The following is a 22,644-nucleotide window of genomic DNA, read 5'->3' on the forward strand; positions in this document are numbered from 1 at the left end:
TCTGAGCCCTGCCACTAGGCTCTGAGGTCCGTTGTTCGGGAGCATCCCGACGAAGTCACAGTTCAACGAGCTTCAGAAACGGAGTGATCAGGGGCGCCTGGGTGGCTCAGCCGTTTAGCGTCTGCCTTCGGCTCAGGTCATGATCCCAGGGTCCTGGGATCGAGTCCCGCATCGGGTTCCTTGCTCGGCAGGGAAGCCTGCTTCTCCCTCTCCCACTCCCCCTGCTTGTGTTCCCTCTCTCGCTCTCTCTCTGTCAAAAAATAAATAAAAATCTTAAAAAAAAAAAAAAAAAGAAAAGAAAAGAAACGGAGTGATCTTCCTGCAGATGCAGGACTTCACAGAATGATCTGCAGCAAACAAGTGCTATATTGAGCCAGAGAGCAAAATCCCCCAGATCAAAACCTCTCCCGCTCTGCAAAAAACCCTGCAAACGTTTCGCAGGACTTCTGCCGGGGACTGCACGGTGCTGCGAACAGGATCCCCGGGTCCCTGGCCGGGCGGTAAGCCGAGGCGGTGGCCGTGCCCGCGGAGAGGGCAGCCAGGTGGCTAGTTCCCATTTTCCACTCTCAGGTGCCAACCCAACGGTTAAACCATCAGGTGCACCAAATGAGAGATAAGATTAAGTTCCTCTTTCCGATCAGTGGAAATGAGAAGTAGCTCCATTTAACCCCGAGCTCTTCAACTACGCAGCGTGGCCCACCCTGGCCAGGAGCGGGCTTCCGGGGGGCTCCCGTCCCGACCCCGATCACGCTGCTTCCTCTGCCAAGCACAGGAGAGTCCCCCCGGTTTCAGGATACACATTCAGACATGTGAGTTCTTTATCGGCCTATGCAGCTGTACGCGTGAACAGCATTATGCCAAAGCCGTGGGCGAGGGGCGCACGGGCCAGCCCTGAGGTTCAGGATGACCTGAGGTCCTACATGATCAGGATCGTCAGTGCTGGGCATGGGTGGTTCACCCAGGACCCTGAGCGCAGAAGCATCAGCACCAGCTGGGCACCTGTAAGAATCTCGCACAGGAACGCGCACTCTCGGCCCCCTCCGCCCCCCACGACCTGCCTGGGAGCAGAGCCAGCCCCAGTGCCGTGGGCCCCCTCCAGTCAGCACCAGCAGACCCCTCGGCTGGCGCTGGGGGCCTTGCTGCTGGCAGGAGCTCCTCTGGGTCTCACCCCGCTTAGGCTGTGTTGCAGGGGAGCCCCGGCCCCTGGGGTGCCCGGGGTTCAGACGAAGTGCCAAGGGAGCAGAGACACAGGCGGCCCTGGGCGGGTGGTGAAGGTGGCCCATTCGCGCTCATGGCCTCTCGAGACCCCAGCCCTGCTCCAGGGCTGGGCTCCAGGTCCGAAACTGTCAGGGGCCCTGGGACCTCAGAGGAGGGAGGTTAAAACCAAAGACCAACTTCACATCATCTGCAACGAATTCACCTCTGAGACCCTAACAGAGAAGCAATGGGGCGTGTTTCCATCATTTGCCCGCCAGTGTACATCCACACTCAGACGGAGTCGCGGGTCCCGGACGAGACCCCCAAGCCCACGGCAAGCACGCGGCCCACGCCGCCGCTGTTCGGTCACGTGGCACCTCGGCTGCCTGACGTGCTCACACCCTGCAGAGAGCCGACCCAAAGTTCTGTTTCACTTTATTGGATACACCAGGTATGGGAGTTACAAGTGAGATCTCTCGGTGTGCGGCCCGTGAGCCTTCTCTCCCACCAGCTCTGAAATGAACGGACCTCGCCTACATCTGGTACGAACACAAGCAAACCAAAATACAATCGGGTGGCGTCCCAAAGTGGGTCACGTAAACAGTTAAATTACTTAAGCTCACAATACCTCAGTGAAAATGGCATACACAACCATATAAATTACATTTCAGGTCTGTACATGATTCTAAAGAAACAAAGTAACAATGCTGTGCTCTGTACAACAGTGCTCCTAACATTCCAACCCCAAGAAACGCCTTCCCCTGAATTCCAGAAAAGTGGGCACAATACACATGCAGGATAATTAAAATCATTTCACAAAAAAATACAAAATCGCACTGGTTTCTTTTAAGGCACATTTTCCCGGAAGGCACAGGGAACTCCCGTCTCAGAAGCCCCGTGCTCACGGGACCCTGGAGGGAGCCAGCATCCTGTTCCCGTGAATCCTGGGCGGTGGTGGCGGCGGGGAGACTGTCCCTGGCGGGGGCGGCAGGGTCAGCGCACATCTCCTCCATCCTCAAACAGGCCAGCCGCCGGGAATCTCAAAGCTGCCCCACATCCGATCCAGACGCCAGGTGGGGGGAAGATGGCACCTACTTTCCTGCAAAGCGCAGGCGCCGCTCACTGCCCACGTCCCTCAGGAAATGCGGGCAGCGCAGGGCGTCACCGTGCATCCTGCTGGGCCCCCACCCCCACCTGCCCAGGCCCTCCAAGCCCCAGTGGCCCGGTCGGCAGGTCTGCGCACCAGAGGGCCACCGAGGAGTAGACGTGGCACAGTGAGATCGTACACCAGCGCCCCCGGCCCGGCGCCCGGCGCTCAAGCCCCCCTGAGTGCCCGGCGGCCCCGTGCCCCTCAGGCTTCCAGCTGGACCTCGGCCTCGTCCATCTGCAGAGTGTCGTTGTCCCCCAGCAGCTCGGTCTCCGGGACAGAGCCGTCCTCCGCCTCCTCCGCTTCCTGCACGGGGCTCTGGGCCGCATCCCCCGGGGCGTTGTGCGCCTCCTCGGTGGCCTCCGGGAGCAGGGCTGCCCTGTCAGCCATGGACGTGCTGGAGGGCGCGGTGGTGACGTAGCCAGTGCTGGTGGAGCTGCTCCCGCTGTGGTGGGAGCCAGGCTTGGGGACCACCTGGGCAGGCACCTGCTGCGGGGCCATCGGCATGGGGATCTGGACCGGGTAGAAGTTGGGCAGGTAGGCCCCGTAGGCCGGCACTGGCTGGTACCCATTGACGGGGATGTAGAGCTGGGGAGGGGGCACCATGGGCCTGATCTGGCCTTTGATGGGGATGAACGGGGGCTGCGGGAAGGGCTGGGCCTTCTGCTTGGGGCCCCCGTAGCGGGCGTTGCTGACGTTGCTGACGGGGCTGGTGCTCAGGGAGCTGGTCTGCGTGGCGTTGCTGGCCCCCGAGGTCTGCGCCGAGCTGTTGTAGGTGGACAGGTTGCCCCAGGCCCGGAGCCTGCTGTGGATGTCCTTGAAGCGGGGCCGCCGGCTGGGGACCTCGTGCCAGCACTCGATCATCAGGGCGTACGCCCAGGCGGGGCAGTCGTCCGGGCAAGGCAGCACCTGCCGGCCGCGGACCATGTCCACCACGTCCTGGTTCGAGTGGCCGCAGTAGGGCTGCAGGCCGTAGCTGAAGACCTCCCACAGGACCACGCCGTACGACCAGATGTCCGAGTCCACGGAGAACTTGCCGTACGTGATGGCCTCGGGGGACATCCAGCGGATGGGCAGCAGTGCGCTCCCCATCAGCTTGTAGTAGTCGGCCGAGTACACCTCGCGGAACAGCCCCAGGTCCGAGATCTTCACGCTCAGCTTGTCATACACGAGGACGTTGCGGGTGGCCAGGTCCTTGTGGACCACGTGGTGGCTGGACAGGTACTCCATGCCCGAGGCGATCTGCGTCACGACGTGCACGAAGTCGGGGGGCTCCAGGGCGGACTTCACCGTGCGGTCGTCGTCCGTGCTGCCCACGTCCGAGTGCGGCGAGCGCATGACCAGGAACTCGTGGAGGTCCCCGTGCGAGCAGTAGCTGAACACCATGCTGAGCGGCTGCTCCTTGGTCACCACCCCCAGCAGGCAGACTATGTTGGGGTGCTGCAGCCGAGCCCGCAGCATGGCCTCATGCCGGAACTCCTCCCGCAGCGGCCCCTCCGCTTTGTCCTTCAGTGTCTTGATGGCCACGGCCTGGCTCTGCTCCCCCGGGGCCGGGCCAAACAGGTGGCCTTTGTAGACCTTCCCAAACCGGTCCTCCCCGAGCTCCTCCATGAACCTCACCGACGACAAGCTGATCTCCTTGAGCTTGGCCTGCCAACAAGAAAAGCCCCAGTGAAACACTTCTGTCCCCACAGCAGGGGAAGGACAAGCCGGGCAGCTGGGAGGGGAGCCCGGAGGGCAGTCCCAGGGCCGCCCGCTGGCACGGCCCAGCAGAGGACCCCCAGTCCTGCCCACCCCAGGCTCAGCCTGCCCTGCACCCCGCTCTCTGCTCTAGAACATGCTCCTACACCGTGAGGCTGCCTGAGAAACTTCAACGGGTCCCAACCAGGCTGCAAAGTATGTCCCGCAAATACTCCTGAGACGCCATCGCAGGGTGTGAGTGCACGCCTGCTCACACACAGCCACACTGGGCTCCACTGTCCCGGAGGCTCCCCGGGACTCTCCCAGCTGCGTCCCCCACCACCGTGTTTCTCTTGAACCCTGCCGTGCGCTTCCCCTGATTCCTGCCACTTTGGAGCCTAGGCTGGCTTTTTCCCAGCTGTTCCTCAGTGGGCCCATCTCACTGCTTCTTCTTGATTAGATACATTGTGACAGAAGCACCACAGGGTGAAATCAATCCGAACTTCCCGTCTCTTCTGTGTGTCCTGCCGGGTCCTGCTCAGAGGCTCCCGGTTGCAGGGGGTCCTGCATCTCCTCCCCCTCGACCCCCACAGCCCCCAGCAAACACGCAGCGACTTCTGGCTACAGAGCTGAGTCCACTCTCCCCCGACCACCTTGAAGATCCCCTTCAGAGCCCAGACGGGACTGATTTTCCCCCAAAGCTTGCAAGTAATGTAAATGCCCCTTCCCGTAAGCCCAGCAGGCCGGGACAGACTCTCTCCTGTGCCGTATCTTGGGGTGTTCTTGCTGTCCTAAGAGCTCTCGGGGTGGGGGAGAGGGTAGCCTATCCTACCTCCACTCTAAGTCTGCAGCTCCACCCTTCCCTGAAAAGCAAAGCAAAGCAAAACCAACCCAACTCCAAACTGACCAGGAAACAGGCCCCCATCCCCTACAAGAGACAGCCGGGCCCTCGCGCGGTAGACCAACCCAAGCCCTTTTCCTGTGGGGAGAGTGGCAGCCCTGCAGATGCAGGACGACGCCTTCGGGCTACTGCACCGGTCTGGGTGGAGGGAGAAAAGCCTAGACTCTGGGACGGGGGATTCCAACACGCCTACCACTTCCTTTCTAAGGACACAATGTCCTGACATGTCTTAGAGAAGATGCGGGAAAACAAAGGGCAGTTCAAGATGGTTATGTGTCGTGTATCGAGTAAGTCAAGAACCCGAATGCAGAGGTGGGCGGGGGCAAGAGATCTCCAGGTCGGGGCTTCGTCTGGAGGTGCAGGAGACCTGCTTGTGCTGGCTGATGAGAGGCATTTCCACATCCTGGCTGGGCGAGGCCATCAGCTGCCGCCGCTGAGGTGTGGACGCAGAGGCCTTCTGCTTGTTCCGGCACATGCAGACCAGGAAGAAAAGGCACGCGATGACCAAGGGAATCGCGATGCTCGGAACCAATATGTACAGAATTCCCATCCTGCTGCTGTGCTGGGGACCTGTGAACAGCAAGGTTCACAATGTTTTAAAAACCATCCCCCCTTCCAACTCCAAGTTCTCCACCAGTCCACTCCCTCCCCCAACTGCAATGTTCAAGCACAAGGGGACGGTCCCATGAGTTGTGCAAAGGGGCGAAATGGCACACCAAACCTAAGAAAGGGTAACATACTGCAAAACACACCTCCCACTACACATCTGGGAGACACAATCCAAAACCGCCCCCAAGGAATCAATCGGAACACACGGCTCAAAAAACCCACCAACGCTAAGGCTCTTACAGTAATAATAACCAAGGTTTTGGGATGAGAAAAGACCCTTCCTGCAACATTTTAGGTTTTTCCACGTTTTGTGTATAATGAACACATACTCATTTAAGATACTAATTCAAAATGCATTTGATTTAAAAGACCACTGGTAGCCAGTGAGTTTGACCCAAGGCAGTTATATGCCCCAGGGCCATAAGCGTGAGAGGAAATGCGGCGGTAAGATGTCCAGATTGAAGCTTCTAGATAGCTTTACGATTTTCACAGTAAGGGGCAATTCTCCGTCTCCCTCTACAGGACTCCCAGACAGGCAGAGGGGGCATGCTGGGCCGCAGCACTGTCCCAAACGCAGTGTCCTGATCCAACAGCCCCACGCCACCCCCCCGCACCCTGCTGCAGATGAAATCACATAACACCAGAGAACCCCCCTGGCCCCACCCTCGAGGCAGATGTTCTAGAAGCCTCAGGGGCAGTGGAGGCTCTGGGTCATTTCTCTGGGGAGACTCCATGCCCCTCAGGTCCAGGTCAGAGATCTGAGCACCGTCCAAACATCTGTGCAACCATTTATTTCATCATTATCTTTTCAAAATCACCAACAGAGACCATGCGTATTAACAACTGCAACGTTATAGCACAGTGACTATGCCTAATGGCCCATTTACCAAGGACTATACCACTGTTAATAGGCTGGTGTTGGCCCGATTTTCTATGTCCAGTTTAAGGTGAGCACGAAATAAACAACCTTCAGCTATCTTGACATACAGAAGCAATAGTTTCACAGAGTTCTTTAGCATAGAATTTTAAATAGAAATCCTTTTAAATGCAATCATAGCCTCCATTATTTCCCGACTGCTGGTTTTGTAGCAGAAGAATACATCCGAGACAAGGTTCCACAAGGAAGAGACAGCTCCAGGCATTCCCTGGGAGCTGCATGCAATGCCCATTACGGATGTGTCTCGGTCATCATCTGACCCCTGCTGGGAGCAATCAGCCTGCTTCTTACCTAGCTGCTAAAAGCGAGCCCGCAATACAAATGCTTAGCATTTCTGCTCTCGAAGCGCAAAGCTTTTTGCAATATAAGATATTCCTAGAACTGCCAGATCAAATAGCATACGTATTTTTAATGTTCTGATTTATTTTTAATTACAAAGGTAATAACTGCTCATTGTGAAAGCATATTCTGTTTTAACATTTCTGTAGGCCATGGGAAATCACGGCCAAAAGTTTGGTGTGTATCGTTCCAAAACTTCTGCCTATGTGAGCTCCCACACACAGGCACACACCTTTCCTTTACAAAGAAAGAGACAGAGAAGGGAAGGGAGGGGGGATGCAGACAGAGGGGGCTGGAGGGAGGAAAAGCAAGCAGGGATAACACAGCTATTCCCCCACAACATCCTTTCCCTAACAGGTCATCATGGACATCCTTCCTTGCAGGAAATTTTTTTTTAGAAAACTGTAGCATTCCATGAAGTAGCTTTATGATAATCTCCGGACATGCTCGTTCTTAAAATTTAGTCCTGCAGTGAACACACATTCTTAAAGATCCGTGTTAAGATCTGTGCTGAGTTGAGAGGAGCGGCAAATCTGGAACTGCCCAATCCTACTCCCACGAGGTAAGGGATGCCAGTTTCCACAGCTCGCATCTGCAGGTGGAGGCTCGCCCGGCCCGGGGCCACCAGGAGGAGGTTGGCGGGGGGATGGCGAGCCTGGCTTTGCTTCACCCTTAATCTCTCCTCATCCATCTGTTCTCGGTACTGTTCCAGCAACCCACTCCCTCCAGGGTCCAAAATGTAAGACTCAGAAGGCAGCCAACCTTCTCTCGGGGACCCAGGCCAGCGGGAACTGGTGAAAGGTAAATGGTCCCCATATAGAAATAGGAACGCTTGTAAAGTTTGCAACCCTTAATTGCACTCTCTGCTCCCGTTCGTAGTTTAACAAAGACTTTGCAGGGAAACTGGTTACAAGACTGAAGTTCTGTTCTTCCTCACTCTGCCTCGTCCACCCGTGCAAGCTGGTGCAGCAGGAGGCAAGGGAGGGCCGGAGGTGTCATGTCCCCAGTGCCAGGTGCCAGGCCGAGGGCTGTGGCCGCGGCAGGAAGCACGTTCACCAACATTGGGAAACATTACGGGACAATGTTGATGGAGAAACCAGATGCCTGAGTGACCATCCCAGGACCACACACAGGAAGAGGGCTGGCAGAGGGGCCCCAAAACCTAAACAGCAGTCTCCACCGCGTGGTGAAATTTGGGGTGAGATGCACATGACTCCTCAGACTTTTCTCTAATTTGAAACGTCCCGTCATGGCCAGGGAGTACTTCTGGGACAGGCAACGGCTTTACTTGAAACCAGTAATGGGGGAGGCGCTGGGGCCGCCAGCACCCTGGGGCCCCGAGCCATCACAAAGTGCACGCAACAGTTAATGCTTTAAAAAAAAAGAGAGAGAGAGAATACATACTACAAGAGGGTACGTCACACAGTTCCATGCGTACGTTTTTATTCTGCGTGAAGCACCAGGGGCCCTCCATCTGCCCTCCGGGGTTGCGGCAGTAGGCATGCCCCCCTCCGAGCTCGGGGAAGTCTGCGCTGGACAGGTGGTGGCTGTGGGGCAGCTGCAGGGCCCACGGCTGGCACTGGTGACCCGACTTAGTGGTGCTCGCCGTCCCTCTGTAATCCATGCCCGAATCATTGTAGCACTGATGGTCTGCGAGAGAAAGATGCGTGAGGGGGCCCCACCGTGAAGGGGAAGCAGCCCTCCTGGGGAGGGGGGGCCCAGAGCACCCCTCTCCAACTCTTCCAGAAAGGAACCCCAGCACCGCTTTGCCTGCATGTACCCACACTGGAATTTCCAGAAGACCAAACGATTTGACTTCGAGAAAAGTGGCACTTAAAAGGAATGACTTCATGCAGCCCCAAGCCCACCAGTTAAGTGTGCAGGGCGTGGGGGCATCTGGGGACACAAGTGGGGAAGAAAACCCATCCGAAGTTAGACCACGATCGTGAGCGCACCTCTGGGGCCCGCGAGGCACCTCCGCTGCAGAACGAGGAGGTCAACCCACGACCTCAGACACCCGCTTGCTGCCCAGGGAGGGCACCACGTGCATCTCCGCGGCCCACGGCAGAATCCCAGGCCCCTCTCGGAGCCAGACCCAGGGCGCAAGTGTGTTCAACAGCAGTTTTGGGGAGCTTACCGTGAGCGGGCACCATTCTGAGCACCTTCTAAAGATAAACTCATTTAATCTACATTCCATCTTCTGAGGTTGGCAGTTATTATCCCCGTGCAGTATGAGGAAACTGGTATTTAGGCAACGTGTCCAAGGCCACCTGGAGTGGGCCCTGCAGCCGAGATCCGGACGCGAGCCAGGAGCCCAGAGGCCAGGCTCTGACTGCCCCAGCCTCTGAGAAGCCCCAGCCTCACCAGAGAAGTGAAGAGAGTCCCGAGCCTGGGAGAAAGCCGGTCTCTTCCCTGGGTGCCCCCCACCCCCCCGCCCCGCGGTCCCCTTCAAGGGGCAGCAACCGTGACCTCGTCAGAGAGGAGAGATGCTCAGGGACCCCAGGGCAAGCGTGGAAGCTGGCCCTGCCTCTGCTCACGCTGCTAACAGCCTTTTGCAGCGGGCACGCAGCTGCCGCCCACCTTAGAGGAGCGGAGTCTGAAGCCCCCCGACGTGGGGACTCAGGCCAGTCCCTAAGGCAGCAGGTGCCCCGCGGCTGCGCGCCCGCAGCGGGAGGACCCCAAAGCCCCGCGACCGCCCCACGGGGCTGGAGCAGGCGCGGCCGCGGCCAGCGGGGACTCACAGCGGCCCAGCCTCTCGGCGGGGATGCCGATGCGCATGCAGTTGGCCGCGTCCGGGCTCTCGGGCAGGGGCAGCGCCTCGCACTTGGGCAGCTGCAGCCGCATGAGGATGAGCGGGTTGGAGCGCGCGATGCGGTACTCCTGGCGGCACAGGTCGCTCTCCAGCACCTCGCACTCGTCCCGGCACAGCTCGCGGGGCTTGGGCGCCCGGGCGCGCGCGTCGCACAGCGGGAACACGAAGTGGCAGAAGGACGGGATGGCGAACTGTGAGCACTGGTCGGACAGGTGCGTGGAGGTGCCGATCATGGTGAAGGCCGCTGCGGGGGCGGTGAGACGGGCGTCAGGGCGGGCGGGCGCCTGCCCTGGGGCCCTAAACTCCGCCCGAGCCCCCCTCCCACGCCCCCGCCGCACCTGGTGCGCCTCGCCCCATCCGCAGCCAGGTGTCCCTCGCCTGCCCGGGCCCCTCCCCCTTCCGCTCCCCCCAGGGCCCCCCAACCCTCCGCCCTGTCCTCTCACACAAGCAGGCCCCCAGGGAGCAGGGGCTGCCCTGATTTACACGGGACATAGAAAGTCCCTGGTCCCAGGGCTTCACTTACAAACATCACAAGTGGAACAAGAGAGAAGGAAAAACCAGGCCCAAGATCTCATCCGGCTAGATGCTTCTTGCATCATGGGAAGATTCAGATTTCAGACCCAAAAGCCACTTCCTAAGGCCCTGCTAGGAACTGGGCTCAGCAAGCAATGGGCTGTAGGTAGAGCAATGGGGCTGGGTGACGTCTAGAAGCAGAGATTGGAAAAGAGCGCAGGGCTGGAGCCCCGGTCTTCTGCCATCCCGGTCCTGTGGGCCTGCAGACAGACCTGGCAGCCTGGGGAGGCTTCAGCAGGGAGGGGGTGGCCCCAGAGGAGGAAGACAGTAGGCCAGACAGTTGGGCGACCGGCCCTGTGAAATGCAGCGACAGGAGGAGTGACAACGGGAGAGGCAGGGGTGAAAGGGAGAGCCACCAGACAGCTGGAGGGCGTTCAAAGCGGGGAGGCCTGGGGGGGGGGGGGGGGCTTTGGGATGAAGGGAGCAGAGAAGCAGGTCGAGCCAGGGTCTGGAGCCAGGGTCGGCTGGTTTGCTCCTTCGAGGTGGGACACAGGATGGAGCGGGAGAGGAATGAACGTGAGAGGACGCGGTGGCAGCTGTGCGCTGAGCGGGAACAGCAGTGCGTGCGGCAGGAGGGTGCCGTCCCCCTCTCTTGGCCATCAGGGCTCAAAGGAGGGCATCGACCAGCATGCCCACTGCCTGGAGGCCCACCCACTTTGACCTGCAAAGGCCCTGCTTGTAACGATATGACAGCCCGGGACAGCTAAAGAAAGAGAGGCCCCTCTGCCCACACACCCTGCAGAGATGGGGAGAAAACAGGACATGTTGGACTTTATTTAGTCCCTGGGACACCGGCTCTACCCAGGACTTGTGGTGCGGTGCCCAGTGCGGCCAGAAGGTGGCGCTGCGGGCACCCATTATCTGGGGGGAACCAGGGAATAGATGAGCTGGCGGGGGAGCCCCAGCTGGCTCTGCCCTGTTATTTACTACAAGATAGTGGGTCACTCAGTCCTCTCTGGTCCTGTGTCTTTATCTGTCTAGTGACTTGTTGAAGCCTCACACCGGGGGATGGAAGCCCACACAGAGCCTCTAAGATAGCTCGTGAGATGAATACATGGTCCTTACTCCTTCTGGTCCCTTCTGGCCAATATTAAAATTGAGGAACACAGAGGTAAGAGGTTTAGGTGAAGGGTCTCTCGGAGATAGCTCAAGAACCAGGTGTGAACCCAGGTCAGCCCCAACATGGCAGAGCTGGTGACCATCAGGGGCCAGTCATGCAGTGGGCTGTGACCCCCAGGCACGGAAAGATGGTCCAAGAAAGCCAAACCTGGCATTTCTTTTGGGCTAACCGACCAATAGAGTGTCCTAGTTGACCCTTTAAGCGACTCCGCTATTCCCTTGCCCCCCTCAGAACGTAGCACATGAGGGCTTACTTCTGAAAGTATGGTTCTAGGTACCCAGAAGGACCAACAAACTCATGTCCTCGCCTTTATCCACTCCCCACATGTCACCTCGAAGGTCTCTTGGAGTCCATTCCCTGGGAAGCTTCCAGAGTCCTGGGAAGGCGTTCTGACAAGCATGCTCCCCAAACAGAACATCTCCACAGCCAACAGTCTCTAAACCACAAGACAGTCAGTCTAGAACAACTTCAACTTTATTCTCTCTGAAATCCACAAACCTAGAGATCCTCATTCTAGACTTCTGTCTAAAAACTGCTGTACAATCAGCCTGCTTAGATATTGGAGTTGTTCAATGCTTCACACAGTTCCTGAAGACATAACTCGGGGACATTCTCGTGCCTGGAATCAGTGTTTGTCAATTAGTGGGATGCAAAATTCTGGACTCTGTGGCTAGCATTTTACAAGACGATTAGAACAGAGGATGTCTGCATGCACGGTTCATATTAAGGCTATAATCGATTCTTTCCTTAATGAAAGAGAACTGAAGAGAAAAATCCAAGCACACTGCTTTTATTAAGGATGATGTCTGCTTCCTGGAACCTGCTTCCTGCTTCCTGTGTCACTTCTTTGAGACACAGGTGTGGGTATACACCTGTGGGAATCATTATTTAAAGTACATTTTACTGTATGTTGTGGTCAAAAAGGTTTGAGCAGATCTGCTTTAGATGGCACGAAAAGCTTTTCCAATGAGAGATACCAAGGTTCGCAAAACGTTTTCCTGTTGGACGACCGCCGTACTCCTACTTCTCACTGGACAACTGGCCCTGTCCTCAGGGGGCTCAGGAATGACAGGCCGGTCAGGCAGGCAGTTCCTTGCATGACCATGACCTTAGATCCTCCAGCTTGAGGTGAAAGACAAGGGAGGGCTGACCTGGATTTAGAAGGACATGTCAATGACATTTCCGTGAGCGTCCACCTAGGATCCTCACTCTTGCCCCTTACCAAGGTGGTGCTTTTTTTGCAAGCCCCCCTCTGCAAACCCCACCCCGTCTCCTGCGGAGCCCAGCATGTGTGGCCTTAGGGGGCAGCCGGGGTCCAGAACTATTGTGTAGAAAACCCAGTTGCACAGGGACATCTGCCGTCTTCACAAGATTTTTCTCGTTCCTTATAGAGTCTGGAGAGAAAGACGTGTGTGTTTGTGGGGAGAGCAGGGACAGGATTCGGTCGAATTCATTTTCTTACTTCTCAAAGGATTTCCCCCAAGATGACCTTCACATCCCCATGTAAAAGCACACTGAGGACTAACAGGCAACGAGAAATGGGTACTTCTAAAGAGACAGAGAGCAAGCTGCTCCCTGCCGAGGGATCTGCTCCATTTCTCATGCCGTGAAGCAACACCCGATAACCCGACTGTCCCCGGAACCTGAATGCTGACCATCGGGAGTACCATGCAGCATCCCCAGGTGCCGCCGCTGACCTGCACACCTCTCTCCCCAACACCGAAGTCGGGCCTGTGAACCTTTTAACCAAGCGAAAGAGTCAGGGAAGGCAGAACAAAGAAGTCAAGTGACCGAGTGTGGTGGGCACCAGCCTGTGGTGTGGCCAGCCCGGGGACAGGAGGCTCTGGCCATGCATCAAGGACAGGCCATCTCAGGACTTTGGACTCATGTGGTGGACCCACTTAAGTGTGCTGGTTGGTGTGAACGCACAGATGGGAACATCTGAGGGTAAACCATGGTGGCAGTCCCAACGGCTTCTAACGAAGCTCTTTGAGTCTCTGGTGCAAGACACGTGGAACAGGGACTGACTGTCCAAGATAGGAAATGACAAACGCACAAGGGGGCCGGTCTGCGCTCGCGGTCTCACAACAACGATGTGGGGCTCCTACCTGTGATTCGGTTTTCAATCTCTCCCTGCATCTGGAGGGAGTCCACATAAATGGTCCGGTTCCCAATGAAACGTGCACATGCGATCCCCCGGTAAGGCTGACAGAAGCCGTCCTCGTGGTAGTTGTCTCTGGGGGAGATACCGTCTATGAGCACACTGGGTGGTTGTTGGGTTTTTCTTCAAATCCAGCATCTTATCATCTCGTCATCTCCTTTCTTGGTATTGACCCAAAGGAACTGAGAACTTCGGACCACCCAAAAACCTGCCCACGAATGTTTATTGCAGTTTTATTTCTAATTGCCAAAACTCGGAAGCAACCAAGATGTCCTTCAGCAGGTGAATGGGTAAATAAACTGTGGTCCGTCCAGATAGAATAGTATTCAGTGCCAAACACAAATGAGCCACGGAAAGACATGGAGGAAGCTTACATGCACGATCCTAAGTGAAATACGAACCTGGAGAGGCTACGTGCTGTATGATTCCAGCTATCTGGCATTCTGGAAAACACAGAGCTATGGGGACAGTAAAAGGTCAGTGGTTACCAGGGGTTGGGGGACGGGGTGGTGCATGGGATGAACAAGCAAAGCACCAGGGACTTTAGGGCAGGAAACCTACTCTGTATGATACTATAATGGTAGATACATGTCTTTATTGATTTGACCCTAGAACAGCACAGGTTTGAACCTCATGAGTCCATTTACATGCAATTTGTTTTCAATAAATACAATAGAGTACGATAAGTGGACTTTCCCTCCCTTATGATTTTCTTAAGAACATTTTCTTTTCTGTAGTTGACTTTATTGCAAGAAGTCAATACATAATGCATACAACACACAAAATACGCATTAATTGACTAAGTGATTGGTAAGGCTGCTAGTAATCAAGTTTTGGGGGAGTCAAAAGTTACACACAGATTTTTGACCACGCATGGGGTCGGCGTCCTAACCCCCATGTTGTTCGAGAGTCTGTTGTCCGAATTCATAGCATGTACAACACCAAGAGTGAAAACTAACGTACACTAGAGACTCTAGTTAATCATAAAGTATTGATATTGGCTCGTTGATTCTAACCAACGCACCACACTAATGCAGGATGCTACTAACAGGGAAACTGTAGGTGTGGACGCTGGGGGGTGGTAGGTGAAACCTCTCCATACTTTCTATTTGATTTTTCTGGAAATTCCAAATTGATCTAAAATATAAAATCCATTAACTTCAAAAAATCCAGCATCTTTAAGGGGAGCAGAGCCATGGAATGTGAAAGATGGATTATAAATGTGAAGTGTACACATGGGTGGGTACATGTCCACATATGTGAACAAATACACACAGAACGTTCACCATGAATATGTCTCATCCTATGTGTGAACTACAACAGAAACATTATGGCGCACCCCATAAACTTCTGTTGTTTGCAAGCAAGACTTTTATGAAAGTGACTATAATTCAGAAACCGTGTTCTACCATTACACTGCACAAGAGAAATCTTCGAAATGCAGGGAAACAATGGGGGGCTGGAATTCCCAAAAGTCTGGCCTTCAAATAACTTGTACAAGGAGAAGTTCTTATTATATGACAGAGAAGTGTGTCATGTAGATGGCACGGATCACACTTAAAAACCCGGGGGATGGACAAGGAGCCTCATAAAAGCATGGCCCTCCCACCAGGGCCCCCAGTCCAACTCCCTCCCCAGGGCCTTTGCACAACCTGCACAGCGCCCTGCTGGAGTCTGTGCCACATTCTATTCTGTAGAACCTGTTAGTCCTGCCTTCAGCTGATGAGATCAGGCATTCTGAGTACCCCGATGCTTTTCAGAGGGCGCTCAGGATGCTCCAAGGAGACAGGGGCTGTGGCTACAGCAGATATATGAGAGCTTCCATCTGCTGGGAACAAAGGAGAGGGGGGCTTGGGGCTCCCAGGGCAAACTGCTGACAAGTGCTTTGGGCCTGTAATTAAGTCACTTGTTTTCTAGCAAATCTGTAACCAGCCTCTACGCCTGACAACACTCATCATCCCACCCTACACTGATTTAGAGCATCCCCCAATGAAAATCTCTGTTGTGTCCAATTTTACCAAATGGATTTAAAAATCTGTATTTAAAAATTTTACACAAATGTAAAATCTGGACGCTCATAACAGGGGAGACAAAGGATCTGCAAGAACATCCTTTCAGCGCCTCGGGCTCTCTCCCTCCTTGGCACCTGCAAGAACTCTCTTTTTCAAAGAAAGGAAACTGGAGCCATAAATAATCCAAACAAAGAGATTCTGGTGTCAACAAGAGCTGGATGCCCTTTCTCGCAAGCTCACTTAGCCATTATTTCTTTGGGTCAAGGATTCCTTAAATATAGTTTAACTAGCCAAGAACATGTGCTAACAATACACACCCGACCGCCTCCTTTCTCACTCTTTGTGAGCTGGAGTTAACTGTTGATTAAATTAAAACCAATACCTATGCTTAACAAATGCACCAAAAGTGCAAGTCAACTCTGTCCCAGTGCGTGCGCTACATGTCACTCTTTGCAGGTGGCTCAGGGCACTTGGCCACCACACCAGGAAAATCAAAGAGGTATGCACGTTCCATGTAACGTCACATATGCACGGGATAGATCTGATGCAGTCAGTCCCTTGGGGTGACCTCACAACAGTGAGCAATTTCTATTCTCCACTTCAAGAATCAAGGAATAGAAGCCCGGTCCCTCACTGTGGGCTACTCCATGGCCGCTGGTCAGGTGCCCCGCGGGACTGGGAGAGCAGTGAGGGTTCAGGGAAGACATGCTGAGAAGGGGCTTGATGCCATCTCATCTCATCCCCTACTAACTCAGCTTGGTGGGCTTCTAATCTGAATTGTAGAGAATGTCCAAAAACACAAACAGAAGTGCCTAGAAAATGACATCTTTCAGGTTTCTGACTTGTGAGAAAACAAGTGGAAATTACCTTCTAGTTTTGAGCACAATTATATTTTATCTTTACCTGGCCATAGTTTGGGACCTCTGAAGAGGGACAGAGCTGGAAAAGTGTGTAAAACTGTTCCCTCAGAGATCAAAGAAAAGCACTGAGACAGAAGTCGCCATCCGTAAAGCCCCTTCAACCACACAAGTGAAACACACGTTACCAAATCACAGAACATCAATATTACGGAAATTCAATTTCAGGTATCTCCTACATTCCTAATGCCCCACACATTAATCTAAGGCCTAATGACAGAGATGAAGAAGAAACTTATAAACCAACAAATTCATGGTCAAGGAGGGGAGACAGATAAATAACTACAATATTGTGTAAAAAAAGCAAGGAAAGGAGTAGGTGACTGAGACCAAAGAGAGGAAGTACAGAAAGTGCTTTTCACAAAGGACTGAGAAGATGAGGGACTGATGGGCACCTTCCCCCCAGTGGTAAACCCTAAACATAAAAATTAGTTTGAAGAAAAACACAGAAAAATTCCTGGATATAAATAATGAATGATCTTTAAAAAGGGAAGTAGGCGCCTTTGAAATTGGAAAGTAATCAAAGTCAAAATTCAAATGTAGTTACACATTGTGTAAGAAGGTAACTTGCCCCCCAAACAGTATTTTGCTAATAAGGGGTAAAACCACTTTCATAATTGTCATTCACATTATGAAAGGGTCAGCCTATATTAAATGGGCTGCCTGCTTGAGTGACACAGAGGAGGCTACATCTCTGGCATAATGGGGGGCAGAGCAAAAGCACAAAGAGTAAACTGAGATAAATCACTTTAACAAAGCCTGATACTCAATTCCATAAGATTCAGGTGACCTGACAGTAATCGAATAGGCAGGCAGCAACAAAAGACTCTTTGGAGGAAGGTAACAAAATCTAGAGTACAAACTACAATCTCAAGTATACAATGAAAAATTAGCAGACATGAAGAAACAGGCAAGTATAACCCATCAAGAGAAACAAACCCAAAGATGATCCAGATGTTAGACTTAGCAGACCAGGGCTTACAAGGGCTCTAACTGTGGTAAAAAAAAAAAAAAAATGCATGGAAGAAAGTGTAATGAAGATATGGGTAATTTCAGGAGACATGAAAACTGTAAAAGAATCAAATGGAAGAACTAAAACATACAATCCCCAATAAACCTTTTTCTGGATGGTATGAACAGATTAGACAGAAGAGGAAAAAAATGGTAAGCATGACAAGTCAAAAGAATATTTGCAAACTGAGAAAGAGATTAAAAGATTTCCAAAAATAAACAGAGCTTCAGTGAGCTGTGGGCGAGTACAAGGGGGAACCTAACTGATGTGACATCAAATTTCAGGAGAAGAGAGACCCAAGGAGCCGGGAAAAAAATTTGAAGAAATAATCACCAACATTTCTCCAGAGTTGATTAAAAGACAGTTACAAACTAATCAAGCAATGTCAGTGAACAATAAGCAGGATAAAAAAAGATATAAATATTAATATATCTAATATCAGAGCATCAAAATACATGAACAAGAGTTGACAGGACTAGAAGACAAAACAGAAAAATCCACAATTACAGCTGGAAATGTTAACACCTGTCTCTCAGCAGTTCCTCGAGCTAGATAAAAAATTTGTGAAGAAACAACAGTGGAAACACTGATCACTGCCCTTGACAAAATGGACATTTGTAAACCAATATACCCAGCAAGACAGCATCCGTGTTTCAGTGCACAGGGCACATTCACCCAGACAGACCAGATTCTTGCCACAAAGTAACTCACAATAAATTTAATAGAACCAGAACCATAAATCTCAGATCACATTGAATTAAACTAAAAATCAAGAACAAAAAAGATCTTTAGAAGCTCTGCAAATATTTGAAAATTAAATAGTCCACTTCTAAATAACCTTTGGGTTCAAAAAAGAAAATGCAAGGAAAATTGGTAGTTTAAATGGAATTCACATAAAATAAGTGAAAACAGGATACCAAAAATTGTGGAATGCAGTTAAAACAGTAATTAAAGAGAAATTTATAGCTTTAAATGCTTAAATTAGATAAGGTTTTATATTGTAAAAAGCTGGAAAAAGAATGTCAAATTAAACCTGAAGTAATTAGAAAATACTAATGATGAGAACATAAATCAATATAAAAGGAAGAGAAAAATCAATAAAGCCAAAAGTTAGTTCTTAAAAAAAAAAAAGGAACAAAATTGCTTATATCTAGAAAAACTGAAAAACAAAAAGAGAAAACACACATTACCAATATCAGGAATGCAAAAGGGGACATCGCCAAAACCCTACGGATGTTAAAAGAAAATAGGAAACATTATGCACAAATATATGAGCACAGATCCAATAACTTAGAAAAGTAGGGCAAATTCCTTGAAAAACACAATACACTAAAATTAGTGGAAATAGAAATAAAAACTCAGAATAGCCCTGAATGTCTTTAGGAATTTGAAGTTGTAATAAAAAAAAAACAAAACAAAACAAAAAAACCCTTCCCATGATTAAAAGCCCAGCCCCAAATAAATAGAAACTGGTGAATTCTGTCCAACATTTAAGGAAGATAACAGTAATTTTACACAAACTCTTTCAGAATATAAAGGAATAAGAGATACTTTCTAATTCATTTTATAAGCTCAAAAGATACAGATGACTCACAAGGATGTCCAAGGACATTACAGACCAAAATGCCCCTGACCAAATGGGCAACATACTTCACAAAACAAGGACAGACTGGACCCAACAAAATAAAAAGACAGTAGAGAAATGGGTAATGAACCAACTGGGCTAACCAAGAATACAACGTTATTTCAACATTTAAAAACCAGCCACTGAAAACACAGAAACAAAGAGGGAAACCATGTAATAATAATCTCAGTTGATAAGGAAAAAGCAGTTGACAAAAGTTAACACTCATTCATTACCAAAACTCTCAACAAACAAAAAAGCACTTTCTTACTCTAAAAAAGGGCGTCTATCAGAAGCCTACAAGGAACATGTTACTTAATGGTGAAATAAGGAACATCTTCCCCATAGACATTGAAAAAGACAAACCTGTATGCTCTTACCAACTCTAGCTGACATTGCCATGGAAGTCTTAACCATTATGATCAGGAGACAGAGTGATCAACTGATCAATGGAGAGATAAATGGTACATGGATAAATGGCTTATACACCGGAAAGGAAGAAATAAGACTGTTTCTACTCACACCTGATGTCATAATTTACAGAGAAAATCCTAAGGAATATATTTTTAAACTACTAAAACTGATACAGATTTAGTAAGGCCACAGGATAAGGTCAATACAATCAACTGTATTTCTCTATGTAACAATTAGCAAATGAAATTTTTAAAAAAATATCATTTCCAGGGGTGTCTTGGTGGCTCAGTTAGTTGAGCATCTGACTCTTGGTTTCAGCTCAGATTGTGATCTCATGGTCATGGGATCAAGCCCTATGTAGGACTCTGTGCTCAGTGCAGAGTCTGCTTGGGATTCTCTCCCTCTCCCACTGCTTCTCCCCACTGCTCGCATTCTCTCTTTCTCTCTCAAATAAATAAATAAATCTTTTTAAAAAGAGTCATTTACAATAACGTTAAAAGCACACAAGAGTAGTCAAATTTATAGAGACAGAAAGTAGAATAATGGTTGCTAAGAATCGGGGTAAAGGGAAAATGGGGAGCCATTGTTCAACAGATACAGAGTTTCAGTTTGGAAAGATGAAAAAGTTCTGGAGAGCATGTGGTGATGGTTGCACAACAACGAGAATGTACTTAATACCACTGAGTTACACACTTAAAAATGGCTGAAATACTTTGGAAAAAACTAATAAAATATGTACAAGACCTCCACACTTAAAATCTCAAAACACTGTAGAGAGAAAGAAAAGAGAACCTACATAAATAGAAAAATATACCATATTCATCGGGTGGACCATTCAATAGTTTTAAGAAGTCAGTTCTCCAAAGTACAATATCACCTATCAAAATCCTAGCAGGATTTCCTCACAAATTACTTTAAATTATGAAAAAGAAACAAAACTATATAATGAGAAAATAACCAAGTGAGCAAAATTAATAGCACCAATAAGGGGCAGACTGACATCACGTACCTCCAGATGTGTGACCCTGAAAAGGAAACATCGCTTATATACTTTAAAGTAAAAAATGCATATGCAGCGTCTAATCATGACCATTGTAAACATCAGCCGAATTCAAATTCAGAGACATTCTGTGCCATAACTGCTTTGCATTTATCAAAATTTCAATGTCATGAAAGGCTGAGGACCTGTTCCAGATTAAAGAACACTAAAGCCAACAAGGGGAGGATTCTGTCCCAGGGAGGGGGTCTACACAGCGTTACTGGGACATTTAAAGAAACTGGAAAATGAATGGCAATTCTCACATAACACCCTGAATTTGAAGCTGTTGTTCTGTAAGGAAATAGATTGATCCTAAGATCAATACACACTGAAGTATAAAGGGAAAAGGGGCATAGTGAATGCAACGAATTCTCAAGTGGCTCAGGAAAAGGAATAATTACAAATATGTACAGGAAAATGATAAATCAAATGTAACAAAATCATAGTTGGCAAGCCTGGGTAAAGAGATATGGGATTACTTATAATTACTCTTCTTGTAACTTTTCTGTACAATTGGGAGTTATTTCGAAATGGAAAGTTAAAAACATCCCAGTTCAGACTTTTGTAGAAATTGACAAACTGATTCTAGAACTTACATGTCAATGCAAAATAGAATAGCCACATCATGAAAGAGAGGAAGAATGAGGGTGAATTTGAACTATCCGATTGTAAGATTTACCACAATGTTACAACTTTGAAGACAATGTAATATTGGGATATAAGGACAGATCAATAGAACATGACAGAGAATCTCAAAATAGACCCTAACCTATGGTCAACTGATTTTCAATGAAGGCACTAAGGCATTTAAGGAGGACCAGACAATCATTTTAAAAACGGTGCTGGAAGAACTGGATATTCAGGGTTTTTTTGTTTTTGTTTTGTTTTAAAGATTTTATTTATTTCTTTGAGATAGAGAGAGAGAAAGGGAGAGTACAGAGGGAGAAGCAGACTCCCCCATGAGCAGGGAGCCCGATGTGGGACTCGATCCCAGCACCCTGAGATCATGACCTGAGCCAAAGGCAGATGCTTAACTGATTGAGCCACCCAGGCGCCCCAAACTAGATATTCATATGGAAAAAATAAACTTAAACTCTTAACTCCTACTGTACACAAAAAATGCTTTTGAGATGGATCGGAGACCTAGCCATAAAAGCTAAAACTATAGCACTAATAGAAGAAAACACCAGAGAATATTTTATTGTATCAAGGTAAGCAAAGGCAAAGATTTCTCAGACACAATGCATAAGAGAAAAAAAAATGATAAATTAGAGTTATCAAAATTAAAGTTTCCTGGGGCGCTTGGGTGGCGCAATGGGTTAAGCAGCCAGCTCTCGGTTTCAGCTCAGGTCTGATCTCAGGGCCATGGGATCGAGCCCCATGTCGGGCTCCCTGCTCAGCGCTGAGTCTGCTTCCAATTCTCTCTCCCTCTGCCCCTCCTGCTCGTGCTTTCTCTCTCTCAAATAAATAAACAGATTTTTAAAAAACTTTTTTTAATTTTCCCGCTCATCAAAAGACAGCATTAAGAAACTAAAAAGGCAAACCACAGACTGGGAGAAAACATTTTATGTAATCTTTTCATTGACAAAGGAATTGTGTACAGAATATATAAAGAACCCCTGTAACTCAATAGGAAGAAAAACACCACAGTAAAACTGGACAAAAGCCTAAGAGATACATCAGAAAAGTGCGGCCTGAAAAGACAGTCCCACTTTTGGTGATGAGAAAATATAGATTAAACCACCACGAATCATCACAACACAAGATGCTGAAAGGCTAGTGTCAGGTGACACCACAAGTTGGTGGGGATGTGAGACAGCTGGGACTCACACACTACTGGTGGCAGCAGGAAATGGAAAGACCACTCTGGGGAAGAGTTTGGACATTTCTTACGGTTCATGTACATACTGACCATCTGACCCAGTAATCCCACAGCCAGGATATAGTCCGGAGAAATGAAAACATGCTCCCAAAAATACCTGGACACAAACGTTCAAAGCAGCCTTATTTGTAACTGCCCCAAACTGGAAACCCAGATGTCTATCAACAGGTGAATAAAGATTTTGCAGTATCTTCATAAATCAGAATACTTACCATCAATAAAGAGGAATAAACCACAGGAAGAATCTTTCAGATATTACATTTCATGA

General features: G+C 50.0%; 1 protein-coding gene across 2 annotated transcripts in view; it reads right to left on the minus strand.

Moving 5' to 3' along the window:
• Positions 1 to 1,615: 1,615 nt before the first annotated feature.
• Positions 1,616 to 22,644, minus strand: part of ROR2 (receptor tyrosine kinase like orphan receptor 2) — a 203,202-nt gene continuing 182,173 nt past the window's right edge. The window contains exons 5-9 of one of the 2 annotated variants that reach the window (XM_045882141.3): positions 13,424 to 13,551; positions 9,552 to 9,866; positions 8,215 to 8,460; positions 5,293 to 5,495; positions 1,616 to 3,994 (exon numbers count right to left, since the gene is read on the minus strand). In XM_045882141.3, the coding sequence (XP_045738097.1) occupies positions 2,549 to 3,994; positions 5,293 to 5,495; positions 8,215 to 8,460; positions 9,552 to 9,866; positions 13,424 to 13,551 (2,338 nt within the window). In that variant the 3' untranslated portion in view covers positions 1,616 to 2,548. The remainder of the gene's footprint in view (positions 3,995 to 5,292; positions 5,496 to 8,214; positions 8,461 to 9,551; positions 9,867 to 13,423; positions 13,552 to 22,644) is intronic. The other variant, XR_006792083.3, reaches the window with a different exon arrangement.

The sequence above is a fragment of the Mirounga angustirostris genome, unplaced genomic scaffold (genome assembly GCF_029215605.1).
Source record: "Mirounga angustirostris isolate CCGP_5_RB_7025 unplaced genomic scaffold, mMirAng1.0.hap1 SCAF_15, whole genome shotgun sequence".
NCBI classification, from domain to species: Eukaryota; Metazoa; Chordata; class Mammalia; order Carnivora; family Phocidae; genus Mirounga; species Mirounga angustirostris.